At 44.4% G+C, this 20,887-nt stretch overlaps 2 protein-coding genes across 2 annotated transcripts in view; both read right to left on the bottom strand.

The window, feature by feature from the left end:
• The window catches only part of myoz1a (myozenin 1a), a 47,209-nt gene extending 43,172 nt beyond the window's left edge, over positions 1-4,037 (bottom strand). Inside the window, exon 1 of the mRNA XM_078530901.1 lies at positions 4,013-4,037. The gene's annotated coding sequence lies outside the window, so the exon portion shown is untranslated. The remainder of the gene's footprint in view (positions 1-4,012) is intronic.
• Positions 4,038-5,134: 1,097 nt separating this feature from the next.
• LOC144668643 (synaptopodin 2-like protein) overlaps positions 5,135-20,887 on the bottom strand; it is a 33,818-nt gene continuing 18,065 nt past the window's right edge. The window contains exons 2-4 of the mRNA XM_078530902.1: positions 19,839-19,990; positions 18,341-19,230; positions 5,135-12,399 (exon numbers count right to left, since the gene is read on the bottom strand). Coding sequence (XP_078387028.1) covers positions 9,605-12,399; positions 18,341-19,230; positions 19,839-19,990 — 3,837 coding nt within the window. The 3' untranslated portion in view covers positions 5,135-9,604. The remainder of the gene's footprint in view (positions 12,400-18,340; positions 19,231-19,838; positions 19,991-20,887) is intronic.

The raw sequence follows: 20,887 nt of genomic DNA, 5'->3' as shown, positions 1-20,887 counted from the left end.
AGTGTCACACGTCGCTCTTTCACATGTCACATGGCGCAGTGTCACACATCGCTCTTTCACATGTCACATGGTGCAGTGTCACATGGTGCAGTGTCACATGGTGCAGTGTCACGTGGTGCAGTGTCACACATCGCTCTTTCACATGTCACATGGTGCAGTGTCACATGGTGCAGTGTCACATGGTGCAGTGTCACACATCACTCATTCACATGTCACATCATGTAGTGTCACATGGTACAGTCTCTCATGGTGCACTGTCACACACTGCCCTGTCACATGGTGCATGTCAGACGATGCATGTCATATGGCGCAGTGTTTCATGGTGCAATGGCACATGGCGCAGTGCCATACGTCGCTCTTTCACATGTCACATGGTGCAGTGTCACATGGTGCATTGTCACACATCACTCTTTCACATGTCACATGGTGTAGTGTCACATGGTGCATTGTCACATGCCGCTCTTTCACATGTCACATGGTGCAGTGTCACATGGTGCAGTGGCACACGTCACTCTTTCACGTGTCACATGGTGCAGTCACATGGTGCAGTGTCTCATGGTGCAGTGTCACATGGTGCAGTGTCACACATCACTCTTTCACATGTCACATCATGTAGTGTCACATGGTGCAGTCTCTCATGGTGCACTGTCACATACTGTCCTGTCACATGGTGCATGTCAGATGATGCATCTCAAATGGCGCAGCGTTTCATGGTGCAATGGCACATGGCGCAGTGCCATACGTCGCTCTTTCACACGTCACATGGTGCAGTGTCACATGGTGCAGTATCACATGGCGCAGTGTCACACATCACACTTTCACATGTCACATGGTGCAGTATCACATGGTGCAATGTACCATGGAGCAGTGTCACACATCACTCTTTCACATGTCACATCATGTAGTGTCACATGGTGCAGTCTCTCATGGTGCACTGTCACATACTGTCCTGTCACATGGTGCATGTCAGATGATGCACCTCACATGGCGCAGCGTTTCATGGTGCAATGGCACATGGCGCAGTGCCATACGTCGCTCTTTCACGTCATATGGTGCAGTATCACATGGCGCAGTGTCACACATCGCTCTTTCACGTGTCACATGGTGTAGTGTCACATGGTGCAGTGGCACACGTCACTCTTTCACATGTCACATGGTGCAGTGTCACATGGTGCAGTGTCACACGTCGCTCTTTCACATGTCACATGGTGCAGTGTCACATGGTGCAGTGTCACACATCGCTCTTTCACATGTCACATGATGCAGTGTCACATGGCGCAGTGTCACACATCACTCTTTCACATGTCACATGATGCAGTGTCACATGGTGCAATGTAACATGGTGCAGTGTCACACATCATTCTTTCACATGTCACATCGTGTAGTGTCACATGGTGCAGTCTCTCATGGTGCACTGTCACACACTGCCCTGTCACATGGCGCAGTGTTTCATGGTGCAATGGCACATGGCGCAGTGCCACACTTCGGTCTTTCGAACGGTGCAGTGTCACTCGACACTCTTTCACGTTGAATCACACGATGCAGTGTCACACGGCGCTCTTTTACACGGCGCTCTTTTACACGGCGCTCTTTTACACGGCGCTCTTTTACACGGCGCTCTTTTACACGGCGCTCTTTCACACGGTGCTCTTTTACACGGCGCACTATCACACAATGCAGTGTCACATGGTGCAGTGTCGCACGGTGCTTTTTCAGATGGTGCTGTGTTACATGGTGCACTCTCACACATTAATTTGTCACATGGTGCAGTGTCACAGGGCGCTCAGTCACATGGTGCAGTGTGAAATGGTGCAGTGCCACATGGTGATCTTTCACATGGTGCAGTGTCGGATGATGCAGTGTCGAATGTCACATGGTGTATTGTAATATGGCGCAGTGTCACATGGTGCAGTGTCACACGGCAATCTTTCACATGGTGCAGTGTCACAGGGTGCTCTTTCACATGTCGCATTGTCACATGTCACATTGTCACATGTCGCATTGTCACATGCTGGAGTGTCACACTCTGCTCTGTTACATGGTGCAGTGTCACATGGCATTCTTTCTCATGGCGCAGTGTCACACATCGCTCTTTCTTGTGGCGCACTGTCACATGGCGCACTATCACATGGTTCGCTGTCACATGGCGCACTATCACATGGTTTGCTGTCACATGGGGCACTATCACATGGTTCGCTGTCACATGATGCACTATCACATGGTTTGCTGTCACATGGGGCACTATCACATGGTTCGCTGTCACATGGGGCACTATCACATGGTTCGCTGTCACATGGCACACTATCACATGGTGCAGGGTCTCATGGTGCAATGGCACAAGGTGCAGCGTCACACAATGCTCTTCCACACAATGCAGTATCACATGGTGCATGGCGCAGTGTCACACGGTGCAGTGTCAGATGGTGGTGTCACATGACACTCTGTCACATGGCACTCTGTCACATGGCACATTATCACAGCTGCTCTGTCACGTGCTGCAGTGACACATGCTGTAGTATCACATGGCATTCTCTCACACGGCGCTCTTTCACATGGCATCTGTCACATGGCGTAGTGTCACACGGTGCAGTGTCGCGTGGCGCTCTTTCACATGGCGCAGGGTCACGTGGCACTCGTTCCCGTGGCGCAGGGTCACGTGGTGCTCGTTCCCGTGGCGCAGGGTCACATGGCGCTCGTTCCCGTGGCGCAGGGTCACGTGGAGCTCGTTCCCGTGGCACAGGGTCACGTGGCGCTCGTTCCCGTGGTGCAGGGTCACGTGGCGCAGGGTCACGTGGCGCTCGTTCCCCTGGCGCAAGGTCACGTGGCACTGGTTCCCGTGGCGCAGGGTCACGTGGCGCTCTGTCACATGGTGCAGTGTCGCATGGAGCTATTTCAGATGGTGCAGTCTCTCATGGTGCACTGTCACAAACTGCCCTGTCACATGGTGCTTGTCAGATGATGCATTTCACATGGCGCAGTGTTTCATGGCGCAATAGCACATGGCGCAGTGTCACACTTTGGTCTTTTGGACGGTGCAGTGTCACACGGCGCTCTTTCACGTTGAATCACACAGCACACTGTCACACGGTACACTGTCACACAATGCTCTTCCACACAATGCAATATCACATGGTACATGGCGCAGTGTCACATGGTGCTTTTTCAGATGGTGCTGTGTTACATGGTGCACTGTCACACGTCACTCTGTCACATGGTGCATTTCACATGGTGCACTGTCACACGTCACTCTGTCACATGGTGCATTTGTCATGGTGCACTGTCACACAATGCTCTTCCACACAATGCAGTATCACATGGTGCAAGGCGCAGTGTCACTCAGCACTCTTTCACATGGCGCATGTCATATGGTGCAGCATCACACGGCGCTCTTTCTCACGGTGCTCTTTCTCACGGCGCTCTTTCTCACGGCGCTCTTTCACACGGCGCTCTTTCTCATGGTGCAGTATCACACAGCGCTCTCTCACATGGTGTGATGTCACATGATGTGTCATGATGCATTGTCATACGGTGTTGTGTCGCAATGCTGTGGCACACGGTGCAGTATCACACTGTGCTGTCTCACGAAGCTGTGTCTCATGATGCAGTATCTCACGGTTCAGTATCACACTGTGCTGTGTCATACTCTTGTGTCTTGTGTCATGAAGCTGTCTCACGGTGTAGTGTCTCACGGTACAGTGTCACGTTGTGCTGTGTCACACTCTGTTGTGCCACGGTGCTGTGTCACACGGTGCAGTGTCTAATGGTACAGTGTCTCACTGTGCACCGCCAACTGAGGAAAGCCATTTCCATTGGCACTTACAGCTCAGGCTGCCGAGTGTCAGAATTCCTGCTCAACCAACTCAGTGATAAGCCTGCAATCAATGACAGCATTCATTACAACTGCCCAGTTGATAAGCCTTGTGTTCTTTGTCAATAGATTTCAGTCCTCCCCATAGTTGCTCCTATTTTTTATTCTGCCCCCTGTCTTAGTGACTTATATTTCTGCCTTTACCTTGCTCGCAGGCCAGAAGGAATGGTGCCAGTTGCTCAGAGATATGGAGTGGTACATGTCAATTCTCCCTCCAGTCTTCCTCCCTTCTCTGAGGCAGCTGTTCAGAGAACCAATACCAGGGCTCTTGGTCACCTCATAATTGGCAGTAATGACTAAGAAAAGGCAGAACAGATCATTAAAAGCTGCAAGCTGCTGCAACCAGACTCCATCCACAACTCGTCTGTGAGGGACCTCCATTGCAACCTCGCCTGATTGATGATGCAGTAATATATGTTATGACACTGGACTTGTAATCCAAGGACCATGAACTCAAATCCCACCAGGACAGCTTGAGAATTTTAATTCAGTGGAAAAATATTAGAGAATAACAAATATAGTCTGTGTTAAAGGGACCATGAAGAAATCAGATGGTTTTAAAACCTAACTGGTTCATTAATGGCCTATATGTGATTCCGGTCCTGCACTAACATTGCTCACTGAAATGATCTAGGCAAGCCACTGAATTGTATCAAACTGTTAAAGTGGATTAAGAAGGCCATTACCACCTTCTCAGGGTAACTAGGAATGGGCAATAAATTCTGGCCTTGCCAGTGACATCCAGATCCCATGAATGAATAAAGCAACCTGACTTAAAGGAAAGCTATTGGATTGGGTCGCCAACTCTGGTTGGATTTATTCCTGGAGGTTTCATCGCCTGACCTCCTGCCTCCCAATTCCCTGCTGGGTTAAATTGCCTTTCCCCCTTCATCTTTCATACTAATAAACAAAACCGCTCAAAGAAAAGGAAACAAGCACGCTATATTTTAATGTCCTAATGAGATTTTTCTCTCAGGAAATGCTTGCAGCAGTGTCCTGGGGGTTAATCTTCGATTCACAGAGATTCCAGGCCAATCCTGGAGAGTTGGCAATCCTGCTACGGGGGAGATTACTGTGTGCGGTGCAGAACAAAATTGTGGACCAATGTTTCAATAAGACATGATCCCTCAACAGGCATCAATCCTGCTCCTTCAACAGGAGCCAAGTGACTCCCATTAACTCCCATCTCTAAGTCTATCCCAGGGACGCAGTTATGTCCCTTTATGTATCTGCTGATCACATTTCACTCTCCGAACAGCCCACAACTTGTATCAATTAATCACATTTTATTATTTTACATCAGCATACATACCACAGTTTAAACATTAAAACTCATATAATCGCATATAGTTTGCAAAAACAAAAATAATGCTACATCTATTAGAAACAATGCACATCTATCACCTATCAGTAAAGTGCAAAGCCACATTGCTTTGTTTATTGTACCCACACTGGTCTGATGTGCCCTAGAGCCTATGAAGAGCGGTATGCACATCATCCCTTTCATTGGCAATCTGTGATACTAAAGGTACTCCCAGAACAACACTATTCTTGCTGGCTGCGAAAGGGTTTTTACCCGGTAATTCCTGCATATTAAAAACAGAAAACGCTGGAAACAGTCAGCATCTGTGGAGAAAGAAACTGACTTAATGTTTTTCGTCAATAGGCATTCATCAGAACCTTCACTTCAAAGTCTGTTTCAGGGATACAATATCAACCTGAAGATTAACTCGGTCTCCCTCTGATGCTGAAATTTTGCAGCATTTTCTGTTTTTATTTCCGATTTCCAGAATCCAAAGTGTTTTGCTCCTGAATTAGGATTACTTGATAGTTTGGTAAAATTGTTACTGCTTATGTATTTTTGAGGGTTTTACACACAGACTAATGGGCAAAGTGGATGAGCAGCGCGAATAAAAAATGTGTTAATATCTTGAGTGCAGTTTGTTCAAACCTAAATGCAGGATCGTGGTGATGGAGGGGTGAATATTATTAGATTTAGGGTTTTACAAATTGTAGTAGCTTTACACACCAAAAAAAATACAAACTCTTCAGTTTGGATCAATATTACAAGTCATTTTGGCATTTTCAGTTCAAAAACCTAAATATTTTGCTAAAGCAGATACACTAATACTTAGGAAACATTAATTTTTAAGGCACTTGGGAGTTTTGTGTGAAACTTCTGTTTGAACCATATCTACAAGAATGATATTTTCTTTTATAATTTGGAAGGGCATTGCATTATTTGGACACTTGGGAGCTGACCTGAATTTTTTTTAAAAAGTCATAAGTTCATCTTGGGCTGGAGCAAGCATGCCTTTTCCAAGGAATCACATGACATCAGATAAATGACCAGCATGACAATTGTGGAGGAGAGCTATTTGAACTGCAATCTCTTTAATTGGAAAAGAGAATTGTCCTAAAGGCAAAGGCCTTAGTGATTTACTGGAAATCACCTGACAGAGATGAGTTATGTTTTGAACTTGGTTTTTTGAAGTCATTTGGGAATGAACTGAGAGGGGGAAAGCTGCCCAGCTCATGCTCTCCTTGCCTTGCCTGAAATACAGTGTGGTTATTAGTATCCAGTTAGGAATCCTCATCCCAGCGGAACTTGACTGTATTTGTAAACCCAAGAGGCTGAGACGAGAAGGATTGATCCAGCTCTATTTTCCTCCAACCTGAAGCTCCATTGGTGAGAACCTCCAAACATCTACTGGGACCAGTGACCCATCCTCACATAAGGGAGCACCAGAATTACAGCATTAAACCCCTGTGAACTTTATCCTTTTATTAATTTTTTTCTTCAGCTGCTCATCTCTGCAGAGACCCTTATTGTTTGTCCTTTGTTTGTGTGTGTGTGTGTGTTTGTGTGCATGCGTGCGCGCACTAGGGAATTTTAAAAGGGATAGGTAGTTACATTTCCAGATTATAAATTGTGTTTTAACCAGTTCTTGCAACATGTTTTAAAAAATAAATTTTGTTCTATAATAAAACAATCATTCTGAGTTTATTGAAAGAAGCCTGGTTAAAATCTGTTTTATTCTGGGTCTAACAGTAGTGAAGGTAAACAATTGGCCATTTTGGTAAGTGAATTAAACATTTACACTAACGGTACAACCTGTGGAGTAGTGGGGCTAGATAAACTGTGCACTCCTCCCATCCCAGTCGTAACACTTCAAATAAAAATAAAGATTTTCACTACTGAATTTAAATAATTGCCCAGGAGCTCAGTGTTGGTCAATAGGTCATAACTATACTGTGAAGAAAATATTGCAAATTATTTACCCTCGCAACTTTAGACGTTATATCTTAAACCAGCACAGATCATTGAGGTCACCCCTAGCTTCATTTACTCTGCTTCCTTCACCACATACAGAAAACAAGTCTCATCTGATCCAATCTTCTTGACATTTCCAGTCAATCCCACCATTTCTGTTCGTTGCTACTAATTACCTCTCATTGTATCCACATATACCTTGTTCATCTTAATTGTTAACACCCAGGAACATAGAAAGTACACAATCATCAGTTTTTGTCATTCATCCTACAATGGTTCATATTGCACTCCTACTGTATTTCCAACTTCTCAGAAAGCAAAAGTTTTTAAGAGCGAGTTCATTATCTTCTAAGAAGATCTGCAGTTGATATTTAATATTTGAACAAAACTAAGGCCACTCCTGAAGATAATTCAGGACAAATCATTTTGTTTTAATAAATAACACACTTGTATTAATCTAGCATTTTTTCCCACTGAAATGCCCCAAAACACTTTATGCACTGAAGTGACTTCTGTCCTTTGACATGGTGGAGTTTACATTTGAAATGCATTGCACTGTTAACCAGCTCCATGTTAGATCTGCCTCAGATGGCCAAGAGTCCAATGGTGGTCGTCGCTCCAATGCGACAGCATCAAGAGATGCCCACAATGGGCATCCTGCGCGTGTCTTAAAATAATGCAGTAGTCAGCACTAAACGTCATTAGCACAATTAATAAATACATATCTAATTCTGCTTGTAAAGGATGATGGTAAATCATTGTCAATGCAGTCACTGTTTTCCCACTTTGGCTACTCAAGTGAAAGATTAGACATTGGAAACAGGAGACTAAGTGGACAATCAGCTGAGCTATAGTTAGTGCTTGGAATAATGGATCTTTTTGCCTCACGACAGATGCACCTGCCCCAAGGAAGCAGAATCCCACTGCTTCCAGATACCAACTTGTCACTATTTTATCCTCATTTTGTTTTGAGTCTCCAAGAGATTACGATTATTTTTCACCAAATCATTATCACCACTGCAGCAAGCTACATGACAATATTAATATTCCAACGCTAATGCTGGATGCCTAGAATTATTAGTATGATCATTTATAACTCATACATTGGAACATTTTAATGTGAGTTGAAACTCGGGGACAGCTGTCATGAACAATTCAAATTCAAGAATTCCTCCAAGTCTTGAAGTCATTTTGCATTTCTTTGGCAGTTTTGTATTCGAGTTCAGTTTTAACATTTAAAGCTTATTTAATACATGTCACACAATAGAATAATGGATTGAATGTGTCTTTAAACAGGATCCTTCAAAGAGAAAGCAACACTGTTATGTTAGGTAGCAATCCAGCCAATAGCAAAGCAGGAGGATGTATTTCCTGTTCTACCAATAAGATATTATGGGAAGGATGATGTCACTGTTTGTGTCAGGTTCAATTCTAACATACAAGTTAGGAGCAGGAGTAGGCCACTCGGCCCCTCGAGCCTGTTCTGCCATTCAATAAGATCATGGCTGATCTGATTGCAACCTGAACTCCACTTTCCCACCTCCCCCTGATAATCTTTCATCCCCTTGTTTATCAGGAATCTATCTAGCTCTGCCTTAAAAATGTTCAAAGACTCTGCTTCTTTGAGGAAGAAATTCACCAACCTCTGAGAGAAAATGTTTCTCCTCATCCTCCTAAATGGGTGACCCCTTATTTTTAAACAGTGACCTCCTAATTCTATTCAACTTTAGATGTCAAACTTTTATTAATCAGAAACCTGTGGAAGATTCTAGTAAATAATTACAATGCATTGGGAGGCCTCAACATGACATCAACTCATTCCAATGTATTTTAAAAAGAGAGGCACGATGCTCCATGTCATGCAAAAAAAAGTGTAAATGTTACAAGCTGTATTTCTTCATGACTCAGAAGCAAATGAATAAACTCTTCGCCTGACTTCATGTTTGTGAATAAAGTGCTCAAATTTACTACTGCATTTTATTAGTATCAGTTGTGCCTCGGTGCATAGCACTCTTGCATCGAACTCAGAAGAGTTGTGGATTCAAGTCTCACTTCAGGAGACTTGAGCACTGACTCCAGGCTGATGCACTGAAGATGCTGTCGTTCAGATGAGGCATGAAACCAAAGCCTTCTTGAGTAAAACATCCCAACATCAAAGAAGGAGCAGGGGAACTGACCCAATGTCCTGGCCAAGATTTATCCCTCAACCAACACCATTTATTCCATTGTTGTTTGAAGCTTGCTGTGTGCAAATTGGTTGCAGTGTTTCTTCTATGACAACAGTGACTACAATTCAAAAAGTACTTCACTGGCTGTAAGGCATTTTGGGGCATCCTGAGGTCATGAATAGCACCACATGAATACAAGTTCTTTCTTCACTTTTAAGGTACAAAGTCCTCTTTATGTCGAAGAATCTTCTACTGTCCACTAAGAATCAAGGTGACTGTAAACATATTTTATTCCTAGAATGACCCAGGTCTCCACGTGTGAGGATTCATTCCGCCTCTTACAGCTGAGAATTTTGGTCTGGGGACGTAATGCGATGTTTTCTTTTGCATTTGAATACCTTCCTTAGATGAGAAATGAAGCGCTGTTGGTTCAGAGGTTACTTCCTGGCTTCCTTCTAGTGCCTTCCCATTTTGTTTGGTAGTTTGAGGAGCCGGCAAATTGACAGTGGATATTTTGACCAGTGCTGGTGGTGGGGAAGGAGGTGCAGACATCCACACTGGCTCAGCAAGAGTCGTAGCTGACCTTGGGGCAATGACAGTGGGAGTCACAGTAGGTAATGGGGTTGAAAAACGTCGAATTTCACAGGCTCTTGTCTTCACAGGAACATGTTTTGTCGAGATGAAGGATTGTTGGCCAAGTTGCCTAGGTGGAGCACTTCTTGGTAAGCTCTGTGTCCCCAAGTTGGATTCATCAAAGCTGAACATGGCTGGGTTTAATTGATATGGCTGGTGCCTCATGAAATCAATGGCTTGTATTCCCACCTTTTGGTTCCCTGCTGGTTTCCACTTTCTTTCGGTCTTAGTGGTTGATGTCACTCCGTGCGATCTGCTAGCTGCTGGTGGGTATGATGGGGAATGCATGGGGTTGTAACCAATAGGAGGTGGAGCCCTAATATTAGGAGAATATTTCCATGTAGAGGGAAGTGAAGGAGTGGGAGATGGTCCTCTTGCCTGTGAGGTATACACAGGTACCGAATCCACAATAAACTTATCCATACGGCTTTGCCTTTTAGCGAAGAGTTCAGCCCCCTTCCCTTTCAGTTTCAGTGTCCCTGATGTAGTGTTTCCATTCACAAGAGAAGAATCATTGCCAATTGACTGGGAGTTTAAGGAAGGTTTTGGTGCAACAGGAGGGGGAACCTTTTGCCTACGTGCCTGGGATTGCATAAAATTTGAGGCTTCAGCACCAAGACTCAAAAAGTCTTCTTCAGGGCCTGACTCAAATCCAGCCCCTAAATGATCTGGCTTCTTTTCATCCAAGTTTTGTACCAAAGAAAGAAGCTCAGGGTTTGGTGAAGTTTTGACCTGTTCTGTCTTAGTAAACATTGGCTTCCTTGTGCTCCTTCTACGAGCTTCCTGCAAGATGCCCGTTTTAGAGGCTGGGATTGAAATTCTTTGTTCTCTCGTAGCCAAGTTCTCCGATTGCTGATTAGCTGACCAAGCTGTTGATGAGGTGCTACCAATGGAGGGAGCCTGAGTGTTTGCACGATTAGCAGCAGTGGGCTCAGCCTCTTTTTGTGGGGGCAATGCTGGAAAAACATGGAATTTAGCAGTGCTGGTGACTGGAGCCAAAGGCGGCGAATAAGGATTCACTAGAGGCAGTGAACATGTTGCTACTGTGGGTGGTGACATCACTGCAGGCAGTGGCGACATCACAGTGGATGGTGGTGGAATCACTGTGGGCGCTGGTGACATCACTGCAGGCAGCGGTGACATCATAGCAGGCAGTGGTGACATTACCGTGGGTGGCGGTGACATCACAGCAGGTGGAAGTGACATCACAGCGGGTGGCGGTGACATCACTGCAGGTGGAGTAGGCGACATCACTGCAGGCGGAGGAGGTGACATCACTGCGGGCGGAGGTGGTGACATCACTGCAGGCGGAGGAGGTGACATTGCTGTGGGTGGGGGTGGTGACATCATTGCGGGTGGAGGAGGTGACATCACTGCGGCTAGAGATGGTGACATCATTGTGGGTAGAGATGACATCACTGTGGGTGGAGGTGGTGACAGCACTGCGGGTGGAGGTGGTGACATCACTGTGGGTGGAGGTGGTGACATTACTGTGGGTGCTGATGAATAAGGAATCCCCATTCTCTTTGGTGCTACAGCTTTCTTTGCTGTCACAGGTTGAGTCATAGGATTCACAGTTGGCGTACAGACTACCTCTGATGGAGGTGTGAAAGGCATTGCATGTTTGTTTCTCCCAATATCTTGTTTGCAAGACATTGCAGGAGCTGCAGTTTTCCTGAATAAAACTGGAGCAGAGACAGAGTACACTGGAGTCACCTGACTTTGCTGAAACCCTGGAGTAAATGGTTTTGCAGTCCTGTTTGTCACACCAGACAGGAAGGAGGGACCTTGTACAAAGTGTTGTGAATGATGCTGTTCACTAGGTCTCATCGCCTGTAAACTGGGGTCTGCATGCACCCTTGAGGACAGGTTCATTTCTGCATAGCTGTTTAAAGTATTAGAGACAGGAGACCCATCGTATACATTTGAATTTCTAGGGCAGGTATCATCTCCATTCATCAACTTGGTGTTCCTCACTTCAGCCTCTGACTTTGGTTTCATTTGCAGATTGTGTTGTCTCTGAACAGGAGACTCCTCCACCATATACTCCCCTGCTCGTTGTCTCTGATGTTCAAATAGCATTACCCCCTTCCCCTTGGTTTCAGTTAAACCCTGGGGCTCAGTTTTGGACTTTTCAATGTCCAGGTAAGAACCATCCCAATCTGATCCTGTTGACTGATTTGTTAAGCTTTTTGCATCAGAAAACACCTCTTCATCAAATTCAGACTCACTGGTTGGCAGCAATTCTCCGTCCTCGTCGATATTCTGCTTTTCCTCATCTACACTTCCATAACTAACGAGAGTATATTTCTTTGCTCTTTGACGGCGTTTCTTAAACATAAGAACTCCCTTTGAGTGAGGATTGGGTGCTGAGGTGAGGAGGGATGCAATGGTCTTGCATTTTGTTCTGGCTTCCTTCACTTGCTTCTCCTGCACGCTCTCACTGCGATGAAGCTCTGTAAAGTCCGAACACAAAAGATTGTCACAAATTATTGCTTGTTCAAACAACACAGGGAAGAATAAATGGGCACACCTTCTGGAAGTACAAACATTACCTTAAACACAAGAGAATTAGACATTCTAGGTTGAAAGTTAAACAAAGAAATCCCTAGCTAATTGATGAACTTTCCTTATCCTGCCTTGTTCAAAACAACTGCAAATCCCAAAGTCACTACTGATATTTTGCTGCACTCAGTGAAAAATGTTTCTTAGCTCACAGGTTATTGTGAGAACTGGAAAAATGATATGGAAATCATCTGCTCAGAAAGGGCTGAATTAATCAAATTTATTTTATACAGGAAGCTGTGATCTAACGCTGTTTTCCACTTGTCGTGGGCAGGCTCTTTCCAGAATTATGATGAAAGGGATACAGAAGATTGAAATAAGCTTTAGCCTTTGGAGAATTAACACAAGAGGACAAATCAAAGCTCAAAAGAGAACTGAGGCTCCCTTGATACTGGTGCTGAGCACCAACACTGGCACGGAGTTCAGCCCTAGCACACTGATCTCTGAGTCTGAAGGTTGTGGGTTCAAATCCCATTCCAGAGATTTTGAGAACAAAAGTCCTTGGCTGAGTATACAGCGGAGTGCTGCACTGTCAGATATACCGTCTTTCAGATGAAATGTTAAACTGAGGACCTGTTTGCTCTCTAAGGTGGATGCAAAAGATTACATGACACTGATTCAAAGAATAGCTGGATAGATCTCCCTGGTGTCCTGATCAACATTTATCGATCAACCAGCATCAGTACTACAGATTATCTAGGCACTATCTCATTGCTGTTTATGGGAGCTTGCCGTGCACAAATTGGCTGCAGTGTTTCCTACAGTATAATATACTATACTTCAGAAGTTGTCTGTATAGTGCTTTGGGATGTCCTGATGGCTAGAGACTGTGGACCCTTGATGGGAGCATTCTTCTGCAGCCGGGTTGATATTGCAGGAGCTGGTGGTGGTTATTACCAACACCAAGTTCCATCTTAGCTGAACCAGGGGTGTATTATAACTGGCAGTGCACACAAAGGAGGAATCTCATTCTCCATCAGTCTGAACCTTCATCCTGCATTCAGCATAAAAAAGATAAATTATTCAAAGTTCTGGCATGCTTATACAAAATGTAAATGTCTCTCAATTAACTGAATCCACTTCCAAAATCATCTTTGCGTCACTATCCAGTTATTTAGAACAATACTTGCAAGAGAAAGGATAACCCCCTTCATACACTGTGAATGGCAAAGCAACATAATTTATCGTAGATTGGGAATCATAGATTGGTTACAACAGAGAAGGAGGCCATTGGGCCCATCGTATCTCTGCCAGCTCTCTGTAAGAGCAACTCAGCTAGTATTACACCCCTTCCTGTTCCCCGTAGCTCTGCATTTTTTTCTTCAGATAATGATCCAATTCATTTTTGAAAGCCACAATTGAGTCTACCTCCATCACACTCTCGGACGGTGCATTCCTGATCCTCACCCCTTTTTCACCTTGTCACATTGGTTCTTTTGCCAATCGCCTTAAATTGGTGTCCTCTGGCTTTCGACCCTCCCAACAATGTGAACAGGTTTTCCCTATCCAATCTCCAGCCCCCTCATGACTTTGAGCACCTCTATTAGATCTCTTCTCAACTTTCTCTTTTCTAATGAGAACAGCCCTACTCATATCTGCCTGAGGAAATACATTGTGTGATACAGGTGAGACAGACCAGGTCAATCCTTTGATCTGTGATCTCTGCTCCATTAGCTGACTGCAGTAGAGTGGCTCGAGTGGACAACGCAAAAACTAAGAGACATTGCTCCTCGAGACTCTCAGTTTCAAAGGGTTGGTAGGGCTGGGGAACTGGCCAGGATGATATTTGGAGATCCCACCTCTCTACCCAAATTGTGGAGCTCAGATCCAGTGTTTTACCTGGTCTATCTCTTTAAAGCAACAAGTACCATATTGGTGAAGTGATGTAAACAGGCAAATTTACCGCTTGGGGGTTAAATACTGACCAACTGTAACTGGATATGTATTTCTGTCTGAGGAACTCATTGTGAAATTAGCTCTTTATTTTTATATTACATCTGTGACATTTTTAAGTGTGGGAACTGGAGTCTGATGAAAGGCTGGCAGAGGCAGAACTTTTTATAAGTACATACACTGTATTCAAAATCTGTCATCTGCATGGGCTGCATGTGAATTTCTCCAAATATAATTCCAATATCCCCATTTAGAATGGAACCTGCTGATATGAACTTTGTTGGGCTGCAATTTGACATTCCCCCAGCAGAGGTGCTGCTCAGCCACCATTAGCAGGAGGGTGTAATTACATCAGGACAAGTGTCCCATAGAGATATGGACAGAGCAATTCATAATGAACTATGAAAGGTCAGAGCGTTTGACTTTAAAATGGGGATGAATTACTTGTGAGCAATTTATTCCCTGCCCTCTATTCCTGTAGCATAAGAACCTCACTTAATCATGACTTCCTATGTGAAATGCAGCGAGCAATTGGCTAGTTTTTTTTAATATTCATTCTTGGGATGTAGAGATTGCTGGCAAGACTGGCATTTATTGCCCCTCCCTAGTTACCCTTGGTAAGCCACCTTCTTGAGCCACTACAGTGCATGTGGTCTGGATATTTTTGCAATGCTGTTAGGAAGGGAGTTCCAGGATTTTGACCCAGCAACAGTGAAGGAACAGCGATATATTTCCAAGTCAGGATGGTGAGTGATTTGGAGGGGAATTTACAGGTGGTGCTGTTTCCATGCACCTGCTGCCCTTGTCTTTCTAGGTAGTAGAGATTGCTGATTTTGAAGGTGTTGTTGAAGGAGGCATGATGAGTTGCTGGAGTGCATCTAGTATATGCTGCCACTGTGTGCTGGTGGTGAAGGGAGTGAATGTTTAAGGTGGTGGATGGGGTGCCGATCAATTGGGCTGCTTTGTCCTGGATGGGGTCAAACTTTTAGAGTATTGTTGGAACTACACTTATCCAAGCAAGTGGAGAATATTTCATTACACTCCTGTCTTCTGTCTTGTAAGTGATAGAGAGGCTTTGGGAAGTCAGGGGGTGAGCTACGAGCCACAGAATTCCCAGCCTATGACCTGATCGTGTAGTCACAGTATATTTATATAGATTTTTGCAACAATGCTAGTTATAAATTGAATTGTAAAAATTATGACAGCTATTTTTCATTTTAAAAAGTAACCAATTAATCTTCTAAACTGATCAAGGTAAAATCATTCATTAGTAGCCCAGCCAGCAGCTACTCACACATATCCCAAGAATACTGCTGAAATTTCTGATTAGATACTTTAAAATGTTGCACATGCCTTCCCTCTGATTTATTAAGAGGTAGTTTTGTTTTTCTGTCTGAGAAAGGGGAACATAACAACCTCAATGAATTGCACAACCTATTGTTTAGTTAGGTGCTGACGTATTTGGGACCGACCATTGTGTTTAATTAATTACTAATGTGTGGAAGAGCACAAGGATATTAAAACCCTTCTGTACAGGTTCATGCAGCCTTATTTTTAAGGTTCATTGAAGTGATATGGAAAATACAGGAACTCTTAATCCCAATAATCTTCACTCCCCATTTTATGATTTTCTTGTTTCATTTTGTGAGCAATCCCTGTTTTGATCTTCCTAAAACATTGATATAAAAAGCCACAAGGAATAACAAGTGAGCAATAGAGGCTCCCTATCTAATTCACCAGCATTGTTGAAATGCTTAGACAGAGGCCACTTGTAAAATTTATCTTTGATGGAAGCCTGCTCTCTTCTGGCACTGAAAAGGACAAGTGTTTACGTGGAAGGTTTATTTTGTCCTGAGTGTAGTGAAATCAATGATTCATTTATAACAATGCCAAGATAATAATAATCATCTCACTATACCAAGCCATTGTAGGAATTCTCTGCCTTTCACTACCATTGTACAAGATTGGGTGACCCATATTATTGAAAATATCACTAACTCTAGTATTCTGCATTAATAACATGTCCTGGGGCAGAAAATAAAAATGAAATCATTCCTTTTATTTGCATTCTCACTGAGAAAACTGCACCAAAAGAATTTAAAATAACAACACATATTCGAGATTTTGTATAGGTAACTAATTTTCATGTGGAAAGTGCCCATACTTCCACACTAACTGTGTTGTATGAAGGATTATTATCCATACATGCAGTGAATATTTGCAGACTTAATGCAGTATTTTAATATATGTTTCCTACATAACTGATCTGAAAGCAAACATTTTACAGCCTGATTAACACTATTTAAACAACCTGCCTATCATTTTTAAGTGATTATAAATGATTTACAAAAAATTCCAGTGAATCTTGTTGCAGTCAAGTTCCTGCAAGAATAAACTGAATTTTTCACATCTCTATTGGAAAAAAATTAAGTTAAATTACATTGTGTTGAAATTCTGTTCTTTGATCTTCTCCTGAATTTATGGATGTGGTATCAATTTCAGTTGCATAAATTCTAGTTATATACACAATACATCAGTTCGTTGTAGGATTTCTGTCAGAAATTAAGCAATTATTTTAAACGTATATGTACACTAATGCAATTACCTGCATAAATGTGATGTTTGTTGGTACTCTTTTCTGATTCCTGAGTTTGAAATCTCTGCATTCTGCAAATCCTTGGACTATTAATCAGTGCCTTTCAGTTCCACACAGAGACTGGAGTCTGTCAGAGGCTGGAGTGTGACCAAATTTTTACTGCTGTCAATCTCTCTCTAATGTCTTTCACGCCTCTTGTCTAATCAGACAATGGGATGGATAAAACAACTTCTGTCAGTTTGACTATTTTTATCCAACTACATACCAAATGGTTGTGTGATGGGTTGTGGCACCTGTCTGTATTCACCCGGCCTTCAGTAGATTTATTTAAACAAGCACCTTATTTAAAAATAAACTTTGCAGTGATTAATACAAGTATGAAACAGTGAGATGTGGCAAGGTCTCAGACAGAGATGACATTGACCGAAATACTTTTCCCACCAGAGTTTAGTAAAGAGTCCAAATCTCGAAAATGTTCCGATCTATAAATTGACTTCTGATGGGAATGATGGAAACATAGCTGCAAAGTATACCAGTAACCAATATGAACAGACAACTCTTTTCTTTATATGGGGTTTATGGCATGTTTAATTTTAAATACTGAATGTTTAAATAGAATATCACCGCCAGCAGTTCACTAGGGTTAGACAAAACCCTCTGCCTTGTCTGTAAATCTCTCTTCAGCCTTGCCCTACTCTAACTGCAAAGTCCTCCAGCCTTAATCTCAGTTTGTGCCCTTTGATTAGCTGACTCTGGCCATTCCCTTGTTCCAATCTAACATTTGCGGGGCCTTCACTCATTGAACTCTATGGAAATGTCCTCTCAAAGCATTTCACCTTGCTATCTCTCTCTCCCCACTTCTTGAAGCCAAATCTGCCTCCTAAGCACCCCTGCTCACTTCCTGTACACCTCGTTGGGAAGTGTTGTTAAAGGTACAGCACATAATTTTAATTAAACCTAAATGTGCTTGGTTCTTCACATGTATTACCCTTCTCAAAGTTTAGTATTGTTTAGTTTTGAAGCAGTAAATTAGAACTTTGCTTTACTCAGCCAGCTTTAAAGGATTACATACCCAAAAATAGTCAACTGCCTGTGGAGTTATCACAGTTGCTGTATTTAAACAACTGCGTTTGAAGTCTTGTCAAATCTGACAATGAGATTCCTCTGACTATCACATAACAAATAGCAACTGACAGGCTTTTCTGAGAGTTGAACTCACATTCTTTAAATCCACATGATCTCATGATCCCTAAATAGTTGCAGAAAAGACAGCCCAGAGTATCAGACCCAGACTTCAGTTTTTAAATCATTTCAGGTTCTGTTCGAGGGTAAATGATACTTACTGGCTTGTTTGGCCTTCTCCTTGTAAGTGGTGGTCAGGATTTCATCCACTGGGTTGCTCACGGGCCCCACCATGGGCACCAGTTGTGTCTCTCTCAGGTTGGGTTGATTGCGGGTCGGCAGCAGTTTCTGTTCTGGGGAGGCAGCGTGGGCAGGTACCTCCTGGAACCCGCTGTCAGCCTCGGACGTGCCCAGGATGCCCTGTCGGTTGGCGGTGTCCTCGGTGCTGTGCTGGGCAGGCCAGGTGATGGGGTAGGTGGGGTTGGGGTTATCAGTGGTGCTGGGGTTCGGATTGGGGCTCTCCGTGGGCTTGAGGTTGGGGTAAAAAGCCACCTCCGCCCTCGGCTTCCAGATGTTGATGTTGGCTTCCACCCTGCGGGGCTGGAACATCATCTCCCTGCTCCTGGGGGCCGCCCCTGGGGGGAGGCTGCGCTGATCCAGCGGGTGCTGAGCTTTGGGGTCCGGCTGGGTGAAGGTGAAGGTGGAGGCTCCGGGGGCGCTCAGCGGGGTCTCAGTGCGGGCTGAAGGGGCTCGGGGGGGCTCGGGGGCGCTGTCGTACTCGCTCAGTTCGGAAGCTTCATCGGCCGAGCTGGGGAAGGAGTTGCTGAGATTCTGGCGGGGGGCAGCACCGGGACATTTCCTCCTCTGCCTGCGCTGCTTCTCCCCGGCGGTGTAGTCGGCGTCGCTGTCGGTCTCTCCGTAATAAGCCTCGCTGTCTGGGGGGGATGTGTAGCTGCCCCTCTGCCCCCGGCTCTCTGGGTTCTGGCCCACACTGCGGGGCTCGGGGACTCGGGCAGTGCCTTTTGAGGATTCCTGGCTCCGGGCAGAGGGGGAGGTGACCTGTAGGCTGGGCTCCGAGTGAAAGCTGCTGGGTGCTGGACTGCTGGAAACTCTAGAAGCAGATTCAAGTTACTGGCATCAGAAACATGGCAACTGGACAATTGACCTCAAGATGGACCTTTTTCCCACAAGATCACTGCAACCTCACAGGCTGCATGTTCAGCAGGCATTGTGGGGGGGAGGTTTCAGGGTCACATAACAATCCCGCATTGACCATTCTCTGTCTCTCCCCCCACTGAGAACATAGGACTGGGAAGGGGTTGGGAGAGACATACCTTCACCCTGTTCCAAAGGGACAGAATATATTTCCAGAGGATAAGTAACACGTCAACCAAATGGCCACCTTTGGTTTGTGGGGCTTGCTCAGTGAGTGTGGGCATTCAGGATGATCAACCATCGAGGCATCACAGTTCCTGCCCGCCTTCACTGCAGCACCTGCACAGAAGCAGGAACAGACCGAGAGAGGGGCCTGTGGCTGATCTTTCACCTCCATAGCCTGGAGGCAGTGAGCTTGTTCTGGACTGACTCACTAGATGAAACCGTTTCCCTGCACCTAGCCTATCGAATTCCTTTATCACTTTAAAGATCTTAATTCGACTGTCTAAACGCAAGGGATTTCAAAGCAAGTTTATGCAATATTTAAGAGTTCCTATCTGGTACCTTTTGACCCAGATGTGCAGAGTTCCACTCGAAGAATCAATGATGTTCATGGCATCCGCATGTGATATTCCAGTGCAAGATCTCCCGTTGATGGTTAACAGGGCATCATTTTCGCGTAGCCCAGCTCTACAAGCTTTTCCACGCTTCCGGACCTGAGGTAACAGGACAAAAGGCCCAACAAATAAATTAAGTCCCAAATACCTGGGAGCACAATGGTGCCTTAGATTCATTGATATATTTTTATTTGAATCCTGCACATAGATTGAGTGAATCAACAGCTTGTGCATTCTAGAAAAAGCTGCTGAAGTTTTGCTTGTAGAAATGAAATGAAATGAAATAACAATCCACCTAGATGCAGTGAGCTGGAGTTTCCAGAAAGCTGTGCAAATGATTGGCACCCCAGCCACAAACATTCACTCCCTCCACCGCCAACCCACAGTAGCAGCAGTGCGTACCATCTACAAAATGCACTGCAGGAATTTGCCAAGGATCCTTAGACAGCACCTTCCAAACCTATGACCACTACCATCTAGAAGGACAAGGGGAGCTGATACACTGGAACACCACCACCCGGAAGTTCCCCTCCAAGTCACTCACCATCCTGACTTGGAAATATATCGCTGTTCCTTCACTGTCACTGGGTCAAAATCCTGGAACTCCCTCCCTAACAGCACTGTGGGTATACCTACACCACATGGACTGCAGCGGTTCAAGAAGGCAGCTCACCTTCTCAAGGGTAATTAGGGATGGGCAGTAAATGCTGGCCTAGCCAGCAACGCCCACATCACATGAACGAATCATTTTAAAAATTCACCCTAAATCTGCCAAACCAAACGCAAATTACATATAGCACAAATTGAATTTCCAGGAACTTTCACATTGGCCCATAACTTCCGATCTCTGGGATATCGTACTGAGGAGGTATCCCAAAGAGGACCATGACGAGGAGAATTTAATTGTCTTGATGAAATCAGCCTCACTCTTTTATTGAATTCAACGGTCAGAGATTTAAAAGCACAGTATTTAAGTAATGAGTTAGCATCTGTGAA

The sequence above is a fragment of the Cetorhinus maximus genome, chromosome 27 (genome assembly GCF_964194155.1).
Source record: "Cetorhinus maximus chromosome 27, sCetMax3.hap1.1, whole genome shotgun sequence".
Classification (NCBI taxonomy): domain Eukaryota; kingdom Metazoa; phylum Chordata; class Chondrichthyes; order Lamniformes; family Cetorhinidae; genus Cetorhinus; species Cetorhinus maximus.
This window is presented reverse-complemented; position numbering and strand designations above follow the sequence as displayed.